This window comes from Salvelinus alpinus, chromosome 18 (assembly GCF_045679555.1).
Source record: "Salvelinus alpinus chromosome 18, SLU_Salpinus.1, whole genome shotgun sequence".
Classification (NCBI taxonomy): domain Eukaryota; kingdom Metazoa; phylum Chordata; class Actinopteri; order Salmoniformes; family Salmonidae; genus Salvelinus; species Salvelinus alpinus.
In genome coordinates this window covers 30,346,267-30,368,527 of record NC_092103.1, presented here as the reverse complement: position 1 = coordinate 30,368,527, position 22,261 = coordinate 30,346,267, and the positions used below count along the sequence as shown (strand labels likewise).

The following is a 22,261-nucleotide window of genomic DNA, read 5'->3' as shown; positions in this document are numbered from 1 at the left end:
TAGAGATCCTAGCTGCTTTCAGTGTTTACTGATGTATGGTTCTGTAACCGTTTGATATCACATGCGATTTAACACTTCATTTATCCTCATATTTTCACCGGAGAGAAGATAATCTAAGCCCATTTCATGGAACTGCAGCCTGTCGGTAGCCATCTCTTGTCTCTGGTGCTTGACTAGTTCCACTAGTTATCACACCCACAAAGTCAAAATTGGTGCCTGGTGCTCCCACGCATGTGTACTTCGCTTGAAGTATACGTCATTCATCACGTGAACACAGTGACGCGAAGAAAATGTTCATAGAGTAGAGGGCCGTGTTCGAGAGGATCAAAACCGTAATGTATCATGGGTAAATTATTACTGACTGACCTACACATAATAATGTGTAGTTATTTATGATGCAAGGTTATTTGTAGATCCGTCAGTAGGCAATGGCCTGCACTGTCAAACAAACCCAATAATAGCACAGGTGGAACAATGGGTTAGTTATAACAAATATTTGATGATAGAGGCCTCTATGGCCCAAAATGCCGTTTTAGCATGGGCAGCGCCATTGAGGGCTTCCACCATTTTAATGTAGTCAACCACAGATTATCCATTTTATTGGCCAGATAGTCAACTGGCCGCTCGCATGTTGAAAATAAATGTATTCAAAGATGGAAGGCAGTCGGGAGGAGGCAAGATCAGGTGGGACCATTCTAGCCAATGAGAGGGCAGATATAAAGTATTTTTCCAATGATTTATGTATTTTTCTCAAAATTGCCGGGATTTCACGTGTCCTACTTATATCAGTACACTCGTAACAACCTAAGCATTACGAAACTTATATTCAATTAAATAAGCCACACGTAGCAAATAAGCCATTACATTTTTTGTTGACCAATTTCGGCACTCTCTCATTGACCTCCATACAAAAATGCATCACTTGGTGAGCGAAAGAAACGAAACAACGCCACCTGCTGGAGAATATAGATTTTTGTCCCGGTTGTCCCTTGCTTCGCCTCTTCCTCTCTGGCTCCGCACATCAGTGTTCTAATCATTAGCCGTAGGTGCCTCCCCGTTTCGTTACGTTTTCTTCCGTTTATGAAACTTTTTGCAACATAATCTGCGTAATTATTACACCCCATGTAGCGACTGCTCCACTTCAAAACATAAAAAGCACTAACGTTTTGCCAGAGAAGGATTGCAAGGAGAGTTTGTGTCAGAGTGAGTACTGTTGCTAGCTAGCTACCTAATTTGCTATTTTTTCGAAATCGAATTCATAATTACAAAAGCTAGATCGCTGTGTCCAAAGTGACCGTTTGGTGGTGGTAGTTAAAAATAATCTCAATTCTAGCTACCAGTACTGTAGCTAGCTAACATTTTTTGTAGTAGCCAGGATCATCAACGTTAGATGAATGTGTTCATTCATCTAGTCAGTTAGCTAGCTAGTTAGCCCAGGTTCTTATGCTCCAATCAACGATGCACAGATCTTACAGCGTAAAGTATTTGCCATGAGTTTTAGCTAGCTAGCTAACTAGCTAGGTTATTCACCATGGCGTCAACCATCGGGGTTCAATATAATTATTATTTTTAATATTTCTATTGATCTGAACATTGGGTCCAGTTGATTATAAGAGGAGTCTTTTTTTTTTGCTTTAGTATGTACTTCACACCATAAAAGGTCTGACGACCCTCTACCCTTCCTGGGCTAAAGACCCTCTTGCAGCTTTCCTGCCAACCAAGCAATAAGTCTAGCCATTTATGGGCTTTTGCTTAATCTCAGCAACATGAAATATTCGTGAGCATGGATAGGTAGGCAGATACTACATGCATGCTGTAGATTTGTTATCTCAATGTAGTGATTGAGGGGGAACAGCTCAAGTGAAATTTGAACTAGTGACCCAGTGGTTATAGGGAAAGTGAACTTCACAGAGACGGGGTGAATCAGAAGTGGGCTAATTGAGTGGTTGTCATGTGCAAAAAGAACAAAGATTACGTATGTAACCACGGTTATGTGAGCTGTATGGATCACTCCAATATATTGGTATCACTCCACCTCGGAGGGATACATCCGAGGTGAGGATTTACTGATTGACTCCCGTGTACACCTGTGTCACGGCTGGGGTCCGCCCCTATATATAGACCCCATGGCCGCGACACACGTTCTCTACATCATTTTTGAGGCGCCTCTAGCACCGTAGAGGATTGGAGTGATCCGTATAGCTCACATAACCGTGGTTACATATGTAACCTTTTATGTTTCACTATATTGGATCACTCCAATATATTGGTATACCCGTACCAGATTAATCGGTGCTAGAGGGACCTGGCCCAGCGTGGGACCGAGACGCAGGGGTCGTCATTGTGGAAGAGGGGTCCCGGCACAGTCCCCGGAAGGGGAGGCGACGCCCAGGACCGCTGAACCAACCGCAGAGGGAGGTGCCACATTTACCTGATAGTACCTAGTAAAGGCGCAAGAGGAAGCCCAGCTGGCCACAGCACAGATATCAGTGAGGGGCACTCATCTCAGTAGAGCCCAGGACGCAGCCACACCTCGTGTTTAATGTGCCACCACAGATCCCAGCACTGGCCTCCCAGCCAGGCGGTATGACAAAGAGCTGGTCTGTTGATCTCACTGACCGTGTCTGCTCCACATAGGCAGCCAGTGTCCGCATAGGGCACAGCATGCCGGAGGGAGGCCCAGACTCCCCTGCCACTGCCGGGAGGTCATAAGCAGAACCTTCGGGAGGAATGAAGGGTTGGGACGGAGGGATATAATCCTCCCACCGGGTTCCATCCAGTAGCACTCAGAACTTACCGAAAAAGCATGGAGCTCACCCACCCTCTTCATGGAAGTAATTGCTACTAAGAAAACCACCTTCATAGAGAGGTGTTTCAGGGAGGCAGACTCCAACGGTTCGAAAGGCGGCTTTGCCAAGCTGCCAAGATCACATCCAGATCCTAGCTCGCCATTGAGCGGGTCCTAGTGGGACGCAGGCGACAAACCCCCTTCATAAACCTGGAGAACAAGGGATAGCGCCCCACCAACCTGTCCATCCACCCCACATGGCAAGCAGATATAGTGGCCAAATACCCTCTCAGTGTAGAGGCTGCTATGCCCTCATCCAAGCGAGACTGTAGGTATTGGAGGACATACTGCACCCCTCATGACTCGGGCACAACCTCAATACCAGTGCACCAAGAGCAGAACAACCGCCAGCGCAACTGGTATGCCGCAGTTGCCAAGGTGTCCCAGACAACAGGGACAGGAGAAGGCTGAACCAGGGTTGTCTGGGCCAGTATGGGGCCACCAGCAGCAGACGATGCTCCGCCATCCTGGTCCTGTCAGGCACAGCCTGGATCAGGGGAAAAAGGGGGAATGCGAAAAGCTCCAGCCCTGGCCAATCGTGAGCCAGACATCCAAGCCCTGTGGTACTCCGACATGGAGTACCACAGGGGGCAGTGTGCATTGCTCAGGGAGGCAAACAGGTCCACCTGCGCGCTACCGAACTTGACCCACAGGTGCTGCACGACCTGGGGATGTAGGCTCCAGTACCTAGGTGGCGGGCCCTCCCTCGAGAGCTAATTCGCTGCCACATTCAGGATGGCAGGCACGTGAGAGAGACACTAGACTTCCCTGAGCCCAGAGAAGGAGCTCTCATGCCATAAGATGGAGGCGGTGGGACTTCAGGCCATCCTGTGGTGTTGTCCATTCTCACCAGAACATGTCTTCCCTTCAGATGTGGAAGGAAAAAACGCAGAACCAGCAGTACAGCTCAGAACTCTAGTGTATTGATGTGCCTGCCGCTCCAAGAGGGTAGCCAACAGCCGCTGGCCGACCTGCCCCCCCTCCAGACGATCTGGGAGGCGTCTGTCCTGACCAGCTTCTGGCGGCACATCCTCAGCATCTCCACCCCACCTGAGTGAAAGTAGTGACAGCTCCACCTCAACAATCCCCTGAGGCACTGTGAGGTCACCCGCAGCTGGCGGTGGCGCTTCGGGTGCAGCTGGTGGGAGTTGAACCACCGCTGAAGAGGCCGGAGATGGAGCAGGCCCAGGGGAATCAGCAACGTGGCCGCTGTCAGCAAGCCCAACAGGCGTTAGCAGGTCAGGGCGGATACCAACCCACCCACCCCTGCCGAAATTAGTCTAGGCAAGATTAGATCGCCTGAACCCTTCTGGTGAGCAGGCGTGCTCTCATGAGGACTGAGTCCAGTTCAGCCACACTTTTGAGTGGGCATCAGATGACTCTTCTTGTCATTTACAGTAATGCCCAGCCCGACGATGTGGGTCAGGAGCATCTCTCTCTGACAGGACCTGGGTCCTGGTCAGGGTACAAATCAGCCAATCGTCCAGGTAATTGAGGATCAACAATCCTTGGAACGTGAGAGGTGCCAGGACCGCATCCATGCACTTTGTGAAAGTGCAGGGTGCCAAGGAGATGCTGACGGGAAGAACCCTGAATTCGGAAGCCGTACCTTCGAAAGCAAATCGGAGGTACTGCAAATGAGGTGGGTGAACAGGAACATGGAAGTACGCATCCCTCAGGTCCCTGGACACGGCCTGCAACACGTGGGCTGAGGACAGCACGTGGAACCTCAGTACCTTCAAGTACCCATTGAGGTTGCAGAGGTCCAGAATCGGTCGAAACCCTCTATCTTTTTGGGACCAGTAGAACCCACCTAGCCTTTCTGATGTCTCGTTCCTGCGGATGGCACCCTTGTCCAGGAGTGAGGAGATCTCCAGCCGCAGGGTTTTCTTCAGGGGTTCTGCCACCGAAATTGGAGTCGGTACCCCTCGCATTGTGGGTACCCCACTTTGCCCTTTGAGACCGGGAGAAGTGGCCGGGGAAGGGTGTGTTATGGGTTCTGCCGGGGACTGCCTCTCCTCTGGTGCCCCGAGTGCCTGGGTCTCCCAGTCACGTCCCTATGGCGGTGGCGGTTGACACCATCACACCTGTCACAAAGAGAAGCCATAAACTCAGCCAAACCAACAAGGCCACGAAGCAGGGGTCCGACGCCCTGGAAGAGCTTATTTCGTGACCTACTTGGAGGAATAGGAACCCGGTGAGGCATAAATTACCCAGTACCTCTGAAAAAAAAAAAACGGGGATAACCTGTGTGGGAAAAACAGGCTGTTGCTTCATCGCACGCTGTGCCCCTCCCCGCTGTCGTCCCTTAGCAAGAGGCGATGGGGCAGGAGAGGGACCCCACTGTCGTTCGGGTGCAGGTGGGTGGCGAGGGTATGTCTGCCTTGGACCCGGGGCCTGAGGAGGTAGCATGAACCGGTTGACTGGCAAACGGGATTGGGCCAGCCAGAGATGGTGCCGGGAGGTAACCACCTGCACCATGGCCCATCCGTTGGCGCGGGCCACATCCCTCTGGAGCAGGGAGAGCAGGCGAGACATCTCCATCGCTTCCCGGAGGAGCTCCTCTGTGCCCTCCTGCAGTTAGGGCAACAGAGTCTGCAGGTAGGCCTGCAGCAGCATGGCCGTATTGGTAAGGTGGCCAAGAGAGCAGAGGGACCCATATGTGGCTTTCAAGTCTGCATCAAAGACTCTGGGTGGGGGTTCAGGCTTCAGTCGCGGTTTCCACCCTATAATCTCTTGGTCCAGGAGGACCATGGCAGCTATCATGTTGTCCATAGTCGGGTACTTCCGGAGGCCGAGTGACTCCACGTCCGCAACATATCTCCATGGTCTAGTCTTTGCTGTGAGTCGGAAGCGCCCCCAGGCAGAGGCCCAGCTCTCATGCAAGGCCTCGCGGAACTCAGCAGAGATGGGGACAGATGGAGAGTCCTCACTGTCCACCAGTTTGATGTCCAGTGCAGTGGCTACCCGAGTGAGTAGGCTCCTCATAGCCTCTCGAGCTTCTGGGGGGCGATGAAGCCCCGTTGCCAGCTTCTGATGGCCTGGTAGCCCTGCTCACGGTGGTGAACAGCGCTAGCATCGTCCCCCAGGAACAGCCTATCACTGGCCAACAGGGAACAGCTGTCGTCGCCATCGAACCTATCAACCTCCTGATGCAGGGCATGCACCTTCCGTTCAAGGTGGTCTCAGCGGTCTGACTCATACCCCCGTCCAGGACTGGCAGCAGAAGGGCCCAGTCGAGAGGCCTGAGGTGGCTTCGGCCACGCTTCCTGGGAGGGGTACTGGGCCCAGTAGAGGGATTAACAGCTCGCTGCGCACCACTCCTGAGGGAGGGAGCTTGTTCCCAGCCTGAGCCCGAGGTTGGCCGACCCACTCGCGCATGGCCTCCAATCACGCCAGGAGCAGGTGTTCTGAGAACACCACACAAAACAGGGATCCAGTAGGGCGTTCCACCGCCCTCTCCGTGTGGCTCAAACCCAGGCAGTGCATATACGAGGTATGCAGATCCCCAGGGGGGAAGCCACCATCACATCTGTCACAAAGGGAAGCCATAAGCTCAGCCAAGCCAACAGAGCAGGAGTCCGACGCCCTGGGAGGGCTTATATAGTGACCCGCTTAGAGGAATAGGAACCCGGAGAGGGATAAATTACCCAGTACCTCCGCAAAAACCGGGGAAGACCCATATATTTGAAAAACAGGCAGACAAAAAAACAGCAACCAGGTAATGGATGTGATTTGTATGTTAGTTTAAATTTTTACTGCAATATTACCTTTTATTATCCAAGCAGTAAAAACAGCACTATATCATGGAGTAACTTCGTTAAGGAACTTCAAAGTTAATGTCTCAACGTAGTGGAAGCCCACCACAATACTCTTACCTTCTGCAGGGGAAAGAACAAGAAAAAACCTTGCAGGATAATTAGCAGAGAACCAATTCACAACACACACATTGAACAAGCTAGTGGGCAAGTTGTGTAAGGTAAATTACAGTTTGTGGCAACGAGCCACCATACTAATGGATGCACACGGAGTCGTAGTGTAACGCTAACGAAACACAAGTATGACAAACCACGGCGGAAGAGACAGATCAACCACGCGCAGCAGGTGGAGCACTCGAGGGGCTGGCCATGTGGCCAACTGCTCCAGGCTGCAAACAGCCAGTGAGTATACTTCCACGCAAGATATTACACTTACCAGTGACTTACCAAGCGAACTAGAGAAAGTTTGTACCTCAAACCATATGGACGTCTGCCGAGAAAATGAAAGAGAACGTGTCTATATATAGGGGCGGACCCCAGCCGTGACACAGGTGTACACGGAAGTAAATCTGTAAATCATCACCTCGGATGTATCCCTCCACCACAGTGATACCAATATATTGGAGTGATCCAATATAGTGAAACATAACTAGAATAATTATATTTCTATGGTCGTGTGTCAGGTCTGTTCCAGAAAGAAGTAGGTCCAGACCGATCCAGCTAAGGAGTGATACTGAGCAGATACATGGATAGCCAAGTAAGACAAACTGTGTGTGTGTGTGTGTGTGTGTGTGTGTGTGTGTGTGTGTGTGTGTGTGTGTGTGTGTGTGTAATGCGTCTATAATGATGTGTTTGTGTTCGCTCTCAGATGAAGCAACGTGTCTTCACTGGGGTCGTGACCCAGCTCCAGGACCATTATGGGATGGTGGACCAGGAAGTGCGTTTTCAGAAGAGGTACAAAGGACTAATACTAAGTTCCAGTAGTTATGCCCCAATCTCAAATGGACCCCTAACCCCCTATTATGCACATATGTCGATTTGAGAAGCTTTGATAGGTGTAAGCAATATAGCTAAAATATCAGTCTTCATTTACTAAATTATTCAATTCTATGAGGTCATTCAACTGGTGGTAAACACTGTGTGTACTGTGTTAACTCTCAGTGTGGTGAAGGGGAGAGTTCCGGCACTGGGGGAGAGGGTGCTGGTAAAGGCTGTCCTGGATCTGTCTCAATCACACAGCTGGAGCGCCCAGAGAGTACAGACCCTCACAGAACACACACAGGTAGAGTACAGAGCCTGACCAAAGACACACAGGTAGAGTATCTGTAGGTAATGTAGATTACTGTAGAAGGACCAGACAGTGATTTTGTAGAATTTTATCTGAGTGGTTGATTTGTTGTTATGTTAACCAATAGTGTATCAGACAAGAGGGTTGAATAGGGATAAGGAAAAGGTATACTCTATCCTCTTCTTCCATCTCTTCTCAGACGGCAAAGTTTCCTCGTCCTCTCCTGCCCTCCATGATGCCTGCACACGCACAGAAACCGGGCATTCTGGGTAGCAAGCCACAGCCTCTCCTCAAATCTCCCAAGATCCCTCCTCTCATCCCCAGCATCCTTCACACTGTGGCCAAGCGTGAGTGAACCTGTCCCAAATCACACCCTTCTCTCCATATAGTGCATTACTTTTGCCACCTTGGTCCATTTTGATCCACCTAGGTCCTTTTGATCCACCTAGTTCCATTTTGATCCACCTAGGTCCATTTTGATCCACCTAGGTCCATTTTGATCCACCTAGGTCCATTTTGATCCACCTAGGTCCATTTTGATCCACCTTGGTCCATTTTGATCCACCTAGGTCCTTTTTGATCCACCTAGATCCTAGGGTCACAGAAAGGCCATATACAGCCACAGAAGACGTGAACTCTATAGGGCATAGAGTTTTTTTATTTTTTTATTTCTTCTCTCACTTTCAGCGGGGTTGCTGCAGACTCCATCATGGGGGGGTCAGTTTGAGGGCTGGGGCAGAGGCATCAGGAAGAGACCTGCTGAGGCAGGGAGACGAGGAGACCGCCGGTGAGTGTGTCTGTGTGTGTTCTGTCTCTTTGTTCACCCCAGGGAAAATCTATTGTCTGCAATATTATTTTGTGTGTGTCAGGGAGGACAGTGGAGTGAGGGGTTGTGACCAGAAGAGGAGGAGGTGGAAGGAGGAGGAGGATAAGGGAGCTCACCCCAAAAAGACCTCCCCTACCCCAGTTCAGAGTCCCGCCCTCTTCTCTTGCTTCCCCAGGGATTGGTGAGTCCACTTGTCATTTATTCATTTATGCAATCAGTCAATCAAAGAATCTAACTTTTGTAATCGATTAATCTCCACCCCTTTGTCTCCCTGCCGTCTCCCCCCAGTGTGTCCTGTGACAGTCTAGAGCTACAGCGTCGCTACCCCCATCTCCCTCTCCCCCCATCCGTCTGCCACCTGTCAATCAGTTGGATTGACAGCTTTCCTCCCTCCCAGCCCCTCCCCTTCCCCCTCCCACAGCCCTGCCTTTACCACATAGGCCCCGTCGAGGCTGACCAACACACACACACTGAGAGAGAGGGTGCAGAGTGCACTGTAAAGGTAAAGCACACCAAACAAACACTGACTCTCACCTTCCCATTCACCACCTGTGTGTCTTGTTTGCCCACTGGATTTTATTATATACACTACCCGTCAAATGTTATAGAACACCTACTCATTCAAGGGTTTTTCTTTATTTTTACTATTTTCTACATTGTAGAATAATAGTGAAGACATCAAAACTATGAAATAACACATATGGAATCATGTAGTAACCGAAAAGGGGGGGTATACAGAAGATATCCTATTTGGTAAAAGACCAAGTCTTTTAAGATGGCAAGAACAGCTCAAATAAGCAAAGAGAAATGACATTCCATCATTACTTTAAGACATGAAGGTAAGTCAATACTGAAAATGTAAAGAACTTTGAAAGTTTCTTAAGGTGCAGTTGCAAAAACCATCAAGCGTTATGATGAAACTGGCTCTAATGGGGACCGCCACAGGAAAGGAAGACCCAGAGTTACATCTGCTGCAGAGAATAAGTTCATTAAAGTTAACAGCCTCAGAAATTGCAGCCCAAATAAATGCTTCACAGAGTTCAAGTAACAGACACATCTCAACATCAACTGTTCAGAGGAGACTGTGTGAATCAGGCCTTCATGGTCAAAATGCTGCAAAGAAACCACTACTAAAGGACACCAATAAGAAGAAGAGACTTGCTTCGGCCAAGAAACACGAGCAATGGACATTAGACCGGTGGGAATTTGTCCTTTGATCTGGAGTCCACATTGAAGATTTTTGGTTCCAACCGCCGTGTCTTTGTGAGACGCGGTATTGGTGAAAGGATGTTCTCCACATGTGTATTTCCCACCATAAAGCATGGAGGAGGAAGGAGGAGGTGTTTTTGTGTGGGGGTACTTTGCTGGTGACACTGTCTGATTTATTTATAATTCAAGGCACACTTAACCAGCATGGCTACCACAGTATTCTGCAGTGATATGCCATCCCACCTGGTTTTGGGCTTAGTCCCATTATCATTTGTTTTTCAACAGGACAATGACCCAACACCTCCAGGCTGTGTAAGGGCTATTTTACCAAGAACGAGAGTGATGGAGTGCTGCATTAGATGACCTCGACCTCAACCAAATTGAGATGGTTTGGGATATGAGTTGGACCGCAGAGTCAATGAAGGAAAAGCAGCCAACAAGTGCTCAGCATATATGGGAACTCCTTCAAGACTGTTGGAAAAGCATTCCAAGTGAAGCTGGTTGAGAGAATGCCAAGAGTGCAAAGCTGTCATCAAGGCAAAGGGTGGCTATTTGAAGGATCTCAAATATAAAATATATGTTGAATTGTTTAACAATATTTTTGGTTACTACATGATTCCATATGTGTTAATTCATAGTTTTGATGTCTTCACTATTATTCTACAATGTAGAAAATAGTAAAAATAAAGAAACCCTTGAATGAGTAGGTGTTCTATAACATTTGACGGGTAGTGTATATCTTTTTTTTTATGTAACCTTTATTTAACTAGGCAAGTCAGTTAAGAACAAATTCTTATTTACAATGATGGCCTACAGCGGCCAAACCGTAACCCAGATGACGCTGGGCCAATTGTGCGCCGCCCTATGGGTCTCCATCACAGCCGGTTGTGATACAGCCTGGTTCGCCTCTAGCACTGAGATGCAATGCTTAAGACCGCTGCGCCACTCGGGAACCCCTAAATGGTGTGTGTGTCACACAGGTGCTGCTGTTGTCCATGGCCAGTTCAGAGGAGCTGTACAGACAGTGCTGTGGGCTGCAGGACCGGAAAGAACAGCAGGAAGGTGCTGTGCACCCTGCCTCTCTCATCAAGGTGAGGACGGTTACTTTGTGACTGGGTACAGCCCACTATACACCAACTTTGGTCAAATCATAATTACATACTAAGTGCAGTTGAAGTCGGAAGTTTACATACACTTAGGTTGGAGTCATTAAAACTCGTTTTTCAACCACTACACACATTTCTTGTTAACAAACTAGAGTTTTGGCAAGTCAGTTAGGACATCTACTTTGTGCATGACACAAGTAATTTTTCCAACAATTGTTTACAGACAGATTAATTCACTGTATCACAATTCCAGTGGGTCAGAAGTGTACATACACTAAGTTGACTGTGCCTTTAAACAGCTTGGAAAATTCCAGAAAATTATGGCTTTAGAAGCTGCTGATAGGCAAATTGACATAATTTGAGTCAATTGGAGGTGTACCTGTGGATGTATTTCAAGGCCTACCTTCAAACTCCGTGCCTCTTTGCTTGACATCATGGCAAAATCAAAAGAAATCAGCTAAGACCTCAGAAAAAGAATTGTAGACCTCCACAAGTCTGGTTCATCCTCAGGAGAGATTTCCAAACGCCTGAAGGTACCACATTCATCTGTACAAACAATAGTACGCAAGTATAAACACCATGGGACCACGCAGCCGTCATACCGCTCAGGAAGGAGCCGTGTTCTGTCTCCTAGAGATGAACGTACTTTGGTGCGAAAAGTGCAAATCAATCCCAGAACAACAGCAAAGGACCTTGTGAAGATGCTGGAGGAAACAGGTACAAAAGTATCTATATCCATAGTAAAATGAGTCCTATATCGACATAACCTGAAACGCCGCTCAGCAAGGAAGAAGCCACCTTTAAAAAAAGCCAGACTACAGTTTGCAACTGCACATGGGGACAAAGATTGTACTTTTTGGAGAAATGTCCTCTGGTCTGATGAAACAAAAATAGAACTGTTTGGCCATAATGACCATCGTTATGTTTGGAGGAAAAAGGGGGAGGCTTGCAAGCTGAAGAACACCATCCCAACCGTGAAGCACGGGGGTGGCAGCATCATGTTGTGGGGGTGCTTTGCTGCAGGAGGGACTTGTGCACTTCACAAAATAGATGACATCATGAGGAATGAAAATTATGTGGATATATTGAAGCAACATCTCAAGACATCAGTCAGGAAGTTAAAGCTTGGTCGCAAATGCGTCTTCCAAATGGACAATGACCCTAAGCATACTTCCAAAGTTGTGGCAAAATGGCTTAAGGACAATAAAGTCAAGGTATTGGAGTGGCCATCACAAAGCCCTGACCTCAATCCCATAGAAAATGTGTGGGCAGAACTGAAAAAGTGTGAGTAAGCAAGGAGGCCTACAAACCTGACTGTTACACCAGCTCTGTCAGGAGGAATGGGCCAAAATTCACCCAACTTATTGTGGGAAGCTTGTGGAAGGCTACCTGACACGTTTGACCCAAGTTAAACAATTTAAAGGCAATGCTACCAAATACTAATTGAGTGTATGTAAACTTCTGACCCACTGGGAATGTGATGAAAGAAATAAAAGCTGAAATATATAATTCTCTCTACTATTATTCTGACATTTGACATTCTTAAAATAATGTGGTGATCCTAAATGACCTAAAACACTTGGATTCAATGTCAGGAATTGTGAAAAACTGAGTTTAAATGTCTTTGGCTAAGGTGTATGTAAACTTCCGACTTCAACTGTACATGATCTCTCTCCCCTCTCTGTCAGTTCCTGTTGGGGGAGGTAGGGGGTGAGTTTCGGGCCCTGGGGGGTCCGTGGTGTCTTGAGACAGATGGCGGCGGTCCCAGTCCGCTTAAGGACCCTCGGGCACTGCTGAGGACAGCCCTGCGCTGTGTGAGGGAACAGAGTGGACTGGACCTCAGTGGCTGCTCCCAGTGGTCAGTATACACACTTGCATGTTCATGATCACACAAGCACATCTTTATGCTCACACACTCTTTTGACTCTCACACAGCCAGGTAGTAAACCAGCCAATCAAATGCTTGTTTTGTTTTCCCCTTTTCAACACTGTGTGGCACTCCATTTACAATGGGATGAACAACTCCCTCTCTCTCAGGTATAAGATGGCTGAGCTGAGCTATGTTTGTGAGGGGAAGCTGGAGACAGTGGTGTTTTTGTTACCTGATGTCTGGAGGATCGTACCTACAGAAGACGACTGGAGCACACTCAGGACTCAGGAGGTGAGTGTGTGGCCATGGTGTGTGTGTGAGGTGAGAGTTCGATACATATCCTGTATTAGTCACATCTTTGCCTGACTACCCATCCACATCACTCCGGCTAAACGCCACGCCCAGATCAAATCTACGAATAGTCTGGATTTGATCTCCTTCCCGACGACTTCTCGAATGCGAACAGATTCAAACCGTTCTGATTGGTCCCAAAAACTGATGGGTTGGGACAGAGCTTGAACACACGTGGGTAAAGCAGCGTTTCGGAAATAGTAATTGGCTTTGATACTCTGATTGGTTAGAGACGATCCAGTCTCTGATGACTTGTTTTGTACAGCGGCCCTCACTTTGACGTCACTGCAAACGACTTCTAGGATGGCAGTCTCAGACTGAATGTGGCGATCGATAGAGCAGTGGAATTACATTCAATATGAGTCATCAGGCAAGTCACAACTCACAGCCATTCTAAAGCTGCCTTGTGCGTGTTTGTGTCTCTTTGTCTATCAGGAGGAAGGGGCCCCTCTCCCTGCCGCGCCATGCCTGGTTGCAAGGCCCCGTCCTGGGCTAGCCCTCTGCCCCGTCCCCCTCTCCTCTCTCCTGGAGCCCCACACCTCCACAACCAAGGAGGCCTTTGAGGTAAAGTACTCCCATAGACCACACTGAGTTACACTGAGATATACTGTACTACTCTGCTTTGGAGTAGATTAGTTGTCATGATACAACATAAATTATTATACGGACCTCTCTCTCTAGGTGGGCTTGCTGGCAGAGTTGTTTTGTGAGATGCTTCAGAGGGACTTTGGTCTACTGCTCTACCGCTGTCTCTGCTCTCTAACGCCTACACACACACCCACGGTACACACACACACACAAATAAACATGTTACCTGTTTTCTTCACTACACCTGATTTAGTCCTGCTTACATTCTCCAATCTCTTTTTCAGGAGGATGAACAGATAAAGAACGACAAAAAGCAGAGAATACGGGATGAGAGGAGTAAAAGATTTCAGGAAAGAGGAGAGAGCGGAGGGAGAGCAGCGGAGGAGACTGATGAAGATGGAGAAGAGATAGATGAGAAAGAAAGAGAGGGAGAGGGAGAAAGAGGTATGAAGATCTGAAAAGACTGGGTCGGGGGAAGTTAAATGCCAGAAGCTGTGTGTGTACTAAAATTGCTTTCTTTTTTCCTTATTTTTTTCCCCAGAGATGTTGGGAGAGGAGGGAATTACTAGTGAGAATTCAGACTGCCTCTTAAAGCACAATGTAAGGCCCACATACACTGTGAATACTAGGGCCCCCTAGAAGTTACTATACGACATAGAATCGCCGCGGGAAGTAGGGGTGCTGCAGCACCCTCTAAATAATTTTGGCAAAAATGTTACTCCTGTCTGAACAGACATAAATAAAATCATTCAAAATACTACACCAGAGAGTATCATTTAGCCACAGAGGATCAATAGCTTATAAAAAATAGCTGTGGATTAAGTTTGATCACAAGCACATACACTGAGTATACCAAACATTAGGAACACCTTCCTAATATTGAGTTGCACCCCCCCTCAGAAATTTTTTGTTGACTCCAATGCTTCCCAGTTGTGGCATGTTGGCTGGGTGTCCTTTGGGTGGTGGACCATTCTTGATACACACAGGTGCACCTGGCACCTACCATACCCTGTTCAAAGGCACGTCTTGCCCATTGGTCTTGCCCTCTGAATGGCACACATACACAATCCATGTCTCAATTGTCTCAGGTTAAAGAAGTATTTTTAAGCCTTGTCTCCCCTTCATCTACACTGATTGAAGTGGATTTAATAAGGCATCAATAAGGGATCATAGCTTTCACCTGGATTCATCTTGTCAGTCTATCATGGAAGAGCAGGTGTTTTAAATGTTTTGTACATTCTGTGTAGAGTTGGTAAGGCTGCAATGTGGGCAGCACGTGAGCCAAATATAGAACCGCTTGTTCCTTTGTGGCCATAGACATATCAACCATAGAAGGGTTTGGAACCTCTAACCCTGGCAATTTGACTGTTAACCTCATGGGTACATTAGTAATGGCTGCCTGTACTGACATCTAAGGATTGTATTAGTAAACTTGGTTGCGGCGGTCAGTTTGCCTTTCGCATATTTAAAAAGACAATCACGGGACAAACGTACAGTTTGGAATGAAAATGCCTAATCTGTCTGTAGAACCTAAAACAATATTTCTCAACTCCCAATTATGAGCAAACAGCACTGTTTTTCAAAGTAGCTTATCCCCGGTGAGTAGCATAGTCTTCATCTTTTTTTTTCTTTTTTTTTATTATTATTATTTTTTTTTCAAAAAGGGTGATATTATGGTCCTATTTCCAATATTTCAGTTTCATTTTCCCCATCACACAACAGTATCCTTTTCTAGGCTTGTGAAACCGGACTGATCTCGCCATAGGTAAGTAAAACAGAATGTGAGCTAAGTGAAACAAAACGTTAGTCTGAGACCAGGCTATGCCTTTCCATGATAAAAACAGAAATAAAAAAAATAAAATAGGTTAGACATATTTATTTATTCATTCAATTACTGTGTTGGGGACACAAAGACCAGAACATTAAATTAAAAAAACATCCCTCGTGTCCGCCTCCTCTCTCTCTTCCTGCACTCCTTTTCTCTGCTCTCGTCATGCTGCTCACATGTATGCAATGGCAGCAATGGAGGTCAGTATTGACAGCACAATGACCACGTAGCCCGAGCGATACACCTCAGGAATCTTAAATCCCTTACCGCTATCCCAGAACAGATGGCGGATTCCGTTCAAGGTGTGGTAGGACACAGGGAAGGCAATGCCAAACTTGGCAAGGCTGAGCAGAGCAGGACCAACGGACAGGGAGTGGATCAGGTCAAGGTAGTATGGATAGTTACCTGGCAACACCAGTGCCAATAGAGCAAATGCTGAGATACCTCCACTGAGTCCCACTCCTGTGCCTCTGTGTGTGATGGACATCATCATAGGCAATGACCACTTATAGATGGTCAGATGTGGCGACATGGGTCGGTTCAACTTGTTGTTTTTAGCCCAATACGTGTTCATTTCCTCATTTGCTGTGGTTCCCATTGGAACAGCATGTCTGTATAGACTGCCAAACTGAGGGCGGAACAAGCAAGTGCCCTTTCGGGTAAAGGTCCAACAAACGAACGGAACCCCCAAATACAATGTATCGAAGTTAGATATGGTACAGTTAGCTAGCTCAGTTAGTCTTCATCTTCAGTGCCACTGGAAAGGTTATTTAATAGCCCTTTAGCCTATAATAAATATATATAAAGTGCCTTCAGAAAGTATTCAGACCCCTTGATTTTCCCCAAATTGTGTTACATTACAGCCTTATTCAAAAATGTATAAGATCCTTATCCTTATATAAGAATCTTGTTTCTCATGGTTTGAGAGTCTTTGGGTGCCTTTTGGCAAACTCTAAGCAGACTGTCATGTGCCTTTTACTGAGGAGTGGCTTCCATCTGGCCACTCGACCATAAAGGCCTGATTGATGGACTGCTGCAGAGATGGTTGTCCTTCTGGAAGACTCCAATCTCAACAGAGGAACTCTAGAGCTTTGTCAGTTTGGCCAGGCGGCCAGCTCTAGGAAGAGTTGGTGGTTTCAAACTTCTTCCATTTAATAATGATGGAGGTCACTGTGTTCTTGGGGACCTTCAATGCTGCAGAAATGTTTTGGTACCCTTCGCCAGATCTGTGCCTCGACACAATCCTGTCCCGAAGCTCTATGGACAATTCCTTCGACCTCATGGCTTGGTTTTTGCTCTGACATGCACTGTCAACTGTGGGACCTTTATATAGACAGGTGTGTGCCATTCTAAATCATGTCCAATCAATTTAATTTACCACAGGTGGAGTCAAGTTGTAGAAACATCTCAAGGATGATCAATGGAAACAGGATGCACCTGAGCTCAATTTCGAGCCTCATAGCAAAGGTTCTGAATACTTATGTAAATAAGGTAGTTCTGTTTTATTTTTTATACGTTTTCTCAAATTGATAAACTGTTTTCGCTTTGTTATTATGGGGTATTATGTGTAGATTACCGAGGACATTGTTTTATTGAATCCATTTTAGAATAAGGCTGTAACTTAACAAAATGTGGAAAAAGTCAAGGGGTCTGAAAACTTTCCAAAGGCACTGTATATCCTCCTAATATTGTACAATCTGTGTCTCTTCATTAGCCAGGGCTATTGTTTGCATTCAAGACCAGGTAGTTTTTTTATTGATTTCAGTTTGTCAGTGTCTTCTGTCATGTAAATGACGTAGAATTGCCAGAAATGTGTTTATAAAAGGCCCCCAAAAATATGAACCCTAGCTAAAAATATCTCCATGTGTGGAAATTCCAAAAATGTCTCTGCTCAACTGTATGCCACTCCGCAGATGCGATTATAGATGCATGCAATGTTTTATTAAAAAGGGGTATCTCCCTCTAACATCTTCCCGTGGCTATGCTTCATGGTTTCTCCTCTCTCCCCTTACTAACTACCTCTCTCGCTCTCCCTCTTGCTCTCTCTTTCTCTGTTGAGGGAATTAAATAATTCCTCTAATGTACTCATTAATTAAATTCAATCTGTCTATTTATAAGAATTTGTAAGATACTTATTAACATAAAATAGACCGTATACAGTCTTATTAAAATTAGATAATAGTATTTATTCTCGGAGCACGCTACCATTTGACCATAAACAACAGTTTATATACAAGATATTACGTCATAGGTTACAGAATAAATCTCCTCGTCCTGACCAATATAAAACAGGTTCAAAAGTTCATTCCAACTTCCCAGCGCACACACATGACACACAATATAATCTATTCTCCTGAAGGCTCACTATAATTTATTACTACTTTAGCAGACAACTCAAGATAATGGAAGACCTAAAAAGTTACTCACTACCTTATCTAAACATCTCAGGGCTAAGTTGGGTCAGTTCAACCATAGTTTAACGACCCTTTCTGCTTACTTTATAACCCACAGCACAAATCTCTTTTCACTAGGCGTGCAGAGTTCAATTAGTTATAGTTTTATCTAAATCTAGAAATTGGTTTAATTATTATTAACAAAATTCCTAACATTCTCCCTCTCTCTAGGTGCTGTCTCGTAGGGTGTTGTTGGCCTGTGTGTTCTTTGACAAACGGCTCACTGGCAGCCTCAGACAAGCAGACCTTCACAACATCTTACTGTCACTAGGGCTGTGGCTCACACCCACCCAAGTCCAGGTGTTGTTGAATAAGGTGTGTGTGGAGGGGCAATGTCCATACAGGATGCTAGCCTCTCGCTGGGAGGAGACGGAACACACAGAACCTGATATCAGCATGGAAGGTTAGACACACACACACACACGTTCAGTATTTTTCTGATTGTTATCTGTGTGTCCCCAATGAGTGAGAGGGCAGGGGTGAGTACCGACACACTCACATTAAGTCTCTTTGTATTCAGGTAACCGTGGGTTGTTTCGTGGAGCTCCAAAGAAGGAGAAGGCTTGTGGCCGGAAGTCTGGGGGATCCAGGGGGCCAGCTGCAGCTGTGGGGGCTGAGGTGGTCTCCTACAAGGGCAGTGTGGTAAACATCCCCAGCCTGCTACAGGCCATGGAAGCAGCAGACAGAACACGGAAAGCCCTGGAGCTACGCATCGCCACCCTACAGGATGCACTGGGTACTACACACACTTGTCTCTTTTTTTTCTCTCACACACTTACACATTTTGTGAGGCTCTTATTATATATCTTGTTAATTTCATAGACTTCTATTGGCTAACCATTTTTTTATGCCTCTTCCCCCTCTCTGCTCCTCTTTCTTCACTGTCCCTCTCTTATTCTTCCTCAGTGGATGCTGCGGCTGTCACTCAGGGCCAGGAGGAGGGTCTTAGCAGCAGGCTGGAGAAGGTGGAACTTCGAAGCTCATCCTATGAGAAGAAGCTGAAGGAGGACGCTGGTCACATGTTCGCCCTCATCCACAAAATGCAGGAAATGGTCGACAAGGTGAGACGTTATAGGTTAACAGTTAGATCAACAGTAAAATGTTGATCATGTGTGAGTGCACTGATTGGTCTGCCTCAATATCCTCAATATGGATTTGTTTCCCTCAGACAACAAGCCTGACTCAATCAAAAACAGCAAATGAAGAGCACTGATTGGTCGGAGCAGAACAGAGATGTGAAGATCAACTTGAAAGATTACATTATTGCATACACACACGCACCAGCCGGAGTGACGGAGATGAGTGAGTGACTACACACACATACAGTCATGACCGAAAGTATTGGCACACTTGATAATGAGCAAAAAAGACTGTATTAAAAAAATGATACAATTACTGAGCTATAATGTATGCTCCCAATTTTTTTTAAATGATATGATTTTATACTAATACAACTGCTCAAAGAAAGAGATTTTGTTTTTCTCAATAGATGGGGTCAAAATTATTGTCACCCCTCTTTTCAATACTCCGGCACCTTTGTGAGGATAACGGCACAGCCTTTTTCTATAGTGTTTTATGAGATTGGAGAACACATTGGGAGGGATGTTAGACTATTCCTCCATACAGAATCTTCCCAGATTATTGATATTCTTCGTCTGCGCTCATGGACTGCCCTCTTCAATTCAAACCACAGGTTCAATCGGGTTCAAGTTCGGAGACAGAGCTGGCTATTGCAAAATGTTTGATTTTTGTGGTCAATTAACCATTTCTTTGTAGATTGTGATGTGTGCTTGGGGTTATTGTTTTGCTGGAACATCCACTTGCAGCTAAATTTCAGCCTCCTGGCAGAGGCAACCAGGTTTTTGGCTAAAATGTCCTGGTACTGGGTAAAGTCCATCATGCCGTTGACCTTAACAAGGGCCCCAGGACCAGTGTAAACCAAATAGCCCCATAACATCAAAGTTCCACCACCACATTTTACAGTAGGTATGGGGTTATTTTCTGCATATGCAGACGCCAGACCCACCACGTGTGTGTGTGTGGCCAAAGAGCTCTATGTTCATGTCATCTGACAATAGCACCAGTTCCAGTCCAAGTACCAATGCCATTTAGAAAACTCCAGGCGTTTACATTTGTTGGATATCATATTTCTCCAATGCCAAATCAGTGTGTCTTGTTTGCAATGAAACTGTCCCCATACAGCTTGTTTCTAGAGAGCATCGCGGACCATAGCACTGTTATAGATCCCTTTATATAATCACATCAGTTTTTATTTTTCTTCAAAAATAGATAGGAAGAAATAGGCTCCAACACGAAGCCCTCTTGAAATGAATTATTCCTACTCTAATTTGCCTACTTTCAGCACCATGAGCTGTCCATTTCCGATTGATTGTGCTGCGGCTGCTGCTTCAAGTTTCAGCACCACAATGTAAATGACTGAAATCTGGCTTATTGTGAGGTCAATAACTGCTTAATACATCATTGGCAAGAAAAAAATTGTTTTTAATCAAATCTATTATAGTAGTAACAAGCTATCAAAGTTGACCTCCAGACCTCCTTATCTTTGCGCTCTCCTCAAACTGAACAGAATATAGGCTATAGGCTAGTCTGTGCGCAAGAGTGCATTTTCTGGACTAGGCCTAATAAATAAATTAAAATCTGAATAAGCCATTGACTCTCCTCCTGAACTGCTAGCGTAGTCCTGCACAGCCATTGGTTAGGCAGCACACAATAACGTTTTGGATGAGCAGAGCAGGCCGGGGTTGGAATATCCACTGCCGTGTGTAATGCAACCCCGTTTTATTTACACCATCCCAGCAGCCATCTTAGAAATATAACTTTGCTCTATGCTTCTCCGAGCATGCACTTTGTATTCTATAGGCTGTGGATCATTTGATTGAACCACACTAAATAGCCTGTAAGCACACCTGATATTCCGCGCCCAGCAGAGAATCAGAGTTGAGGGGCAGCATCGGGCACACGTCAATCTATAGCCTATTAAGCAACTCATTCTAAAACGCTGAAAATATTGACATTTCATCAATTACATGACTCTCCCCTGGACTAGAAAATATATATATATATATGTTCAAAAGTTTGGGGTCACTTTGAAATTTCCTTGTTTTTTAAAGAACAAACATTTTTGTCCATTAAAATAACATCAAATTGATCAGAAATACAGTGTAGACATTGTTAATGTTGTAAATTACATTAATGACATTGTAAAGGACATTCTAAGTGACCCCAAACTTTTGACCGGTAGTGTATATACAAAACCCTCCTCCAGGTAACCATTCTGTAAATGTTTATCCATCCCCTACTGTAAAATATGGTGGTGGTTCTTTGATAAGCTCAAAAGTCAAGGATCTGATTCTGTATTGGGGAATGGTCTAAGATCCCTCCCAATGTGTTCTCCAATCTAATAAAACATTTTGGAAAATATGTATTTTATTTCATGATGTTAATGTTACTGCAAACATTCTTAATTCAACAACTCTACTTCCATCTATCGTTGTGATTTGGCAGGAATAAACACGTTTGAGTTTAAAACTTCAGTTTAAAAAAAAAGTTGAGTTATTTGGCATTTGTTTGTGTGATTTGACAAGAAAAAGATAAGTTAGAATTCTGGCCTTACAGACTGGACTCACTTTACACACAGCAATGCAGCTAGGGAGAGCTAGAGCGTAGGCTACATAAATGATATGCCCGAGAAGCCGGTGTTTGGAGGATATGTTGGCACGGGTGTTGTTAGCCAATAACACCGGCTTCGAGTGCATTATCACTTTTATACAACGGGTTACCAATATATTCAAATAATGATTGACATAGTTTAATTAATTTATTCATATTTCATCCTTCCACAAGATATAGTCCCGAAACAAATCTAGGGTTTGCTACCCAAGCCAGCAGGTTCTTCGTTCTATTGGTTCGGTTGCCGGAGACGTGACTGTCGTTTAGTCTTTTTGTTCTGTATCTATGGTCGTGACCCAGTAGTTCGTTCTAAATGTTACATTGCCATACTGGCTGGAAACGTTCTTATCCCTTGCTTGCTAGCTAGCCAAGTACGGCTAACTTGCAGTCACGTCAAACAGTGCAGACAGAATAACAACAGTAACGTTAGCTGCATTTGTTTAAGC

At 45.8% G+C, this 22,261-nt stretch overlaps 1 protein-coding gene and 1 pseudogene across 3 annotated transcripts; one reads left to right on the top strand and one right to left on the bottom strand.

Moving 5' to 3' along the window:
• The first annotated feature begins 327 nt into the window (after window positions 1-327).
• On the top strand, window positions 328-21,679 carry LOC139544175 (cell cycle and apoptosis regulator protein 2-like). 3 transcript variants are annotated; one of them, XM_071350987.1, is made up of 19 exons: window positions 328-346; window positions 7,290-7,363; window positions 7,475-7,560; window positions 7,768-7,888; window positions 8,094-8,241; window positions 8,582-8,681; window positions 8,764-8,901; window positions 9,009-9,222; window positions 10,910-11,020; window positions 12,724-12,893; window positions 13,073-13,196; window positions 13,692-13,820; window positions 13,938-14,039; window positions 14,129-14,288; window positions 14,386-14,444; window positions 18,297-18,528; window positions 18,646-18,861; window positions 19,032-19,186; window positions 19,294-21,679. In XM_071350987.1, exons 2-19 carry the CDS (start codon window positions 7,352-7,354, stop codon window positions 19,336-19,338), a joined length of 2,322 nt encoding a protein of 773 aa, XP_071207088.1. In that variant the 5' UTR covers window positions 328-346; window positions 7,290-7,351; the 3' UTR covers window positions 19,339-21,679. The 3 variants fall into 3 exon arrangements, with proteins under 3 accessions (XP_071207088.1, XP_071207086.1, XP_071207087.1); XM_071350985.1 differs by lacking the exon at window positions 328-346 and adding an exon at window positions 984-1,203; XM_071350986.1 differs by lacking the exon at window positions 328-346 and adding an exon at window positions 2,272-7,008.
• On the bottom strand, window positions 15,706-17,921 carry LOC139544603 (succinate dehydrogenase cytochrome b560 subunit, mitochondrial pseudogene; annotated as a pseudogene).
• Window positions 21,680-22,261: the final 582 nt, after the last annotated feature.

Coding starts and splice junctions, on each gene's coding strand:
- LOC139544175 (XM_071350987.1), top strand. Junction 14,040..14,128: donor CGCCTACACACACACCCACG/GTACACACACAC, acceptor TCTCTTTTTCAG/GAGGATGAACAGATAAAGAA. Junction 18,862..19,031: donor CACCCTACAGGATGCACTGG/GTACTACACACA, acceptor ATTCTTCCTCAG/TGGATGCTGCGGCTGTCACT.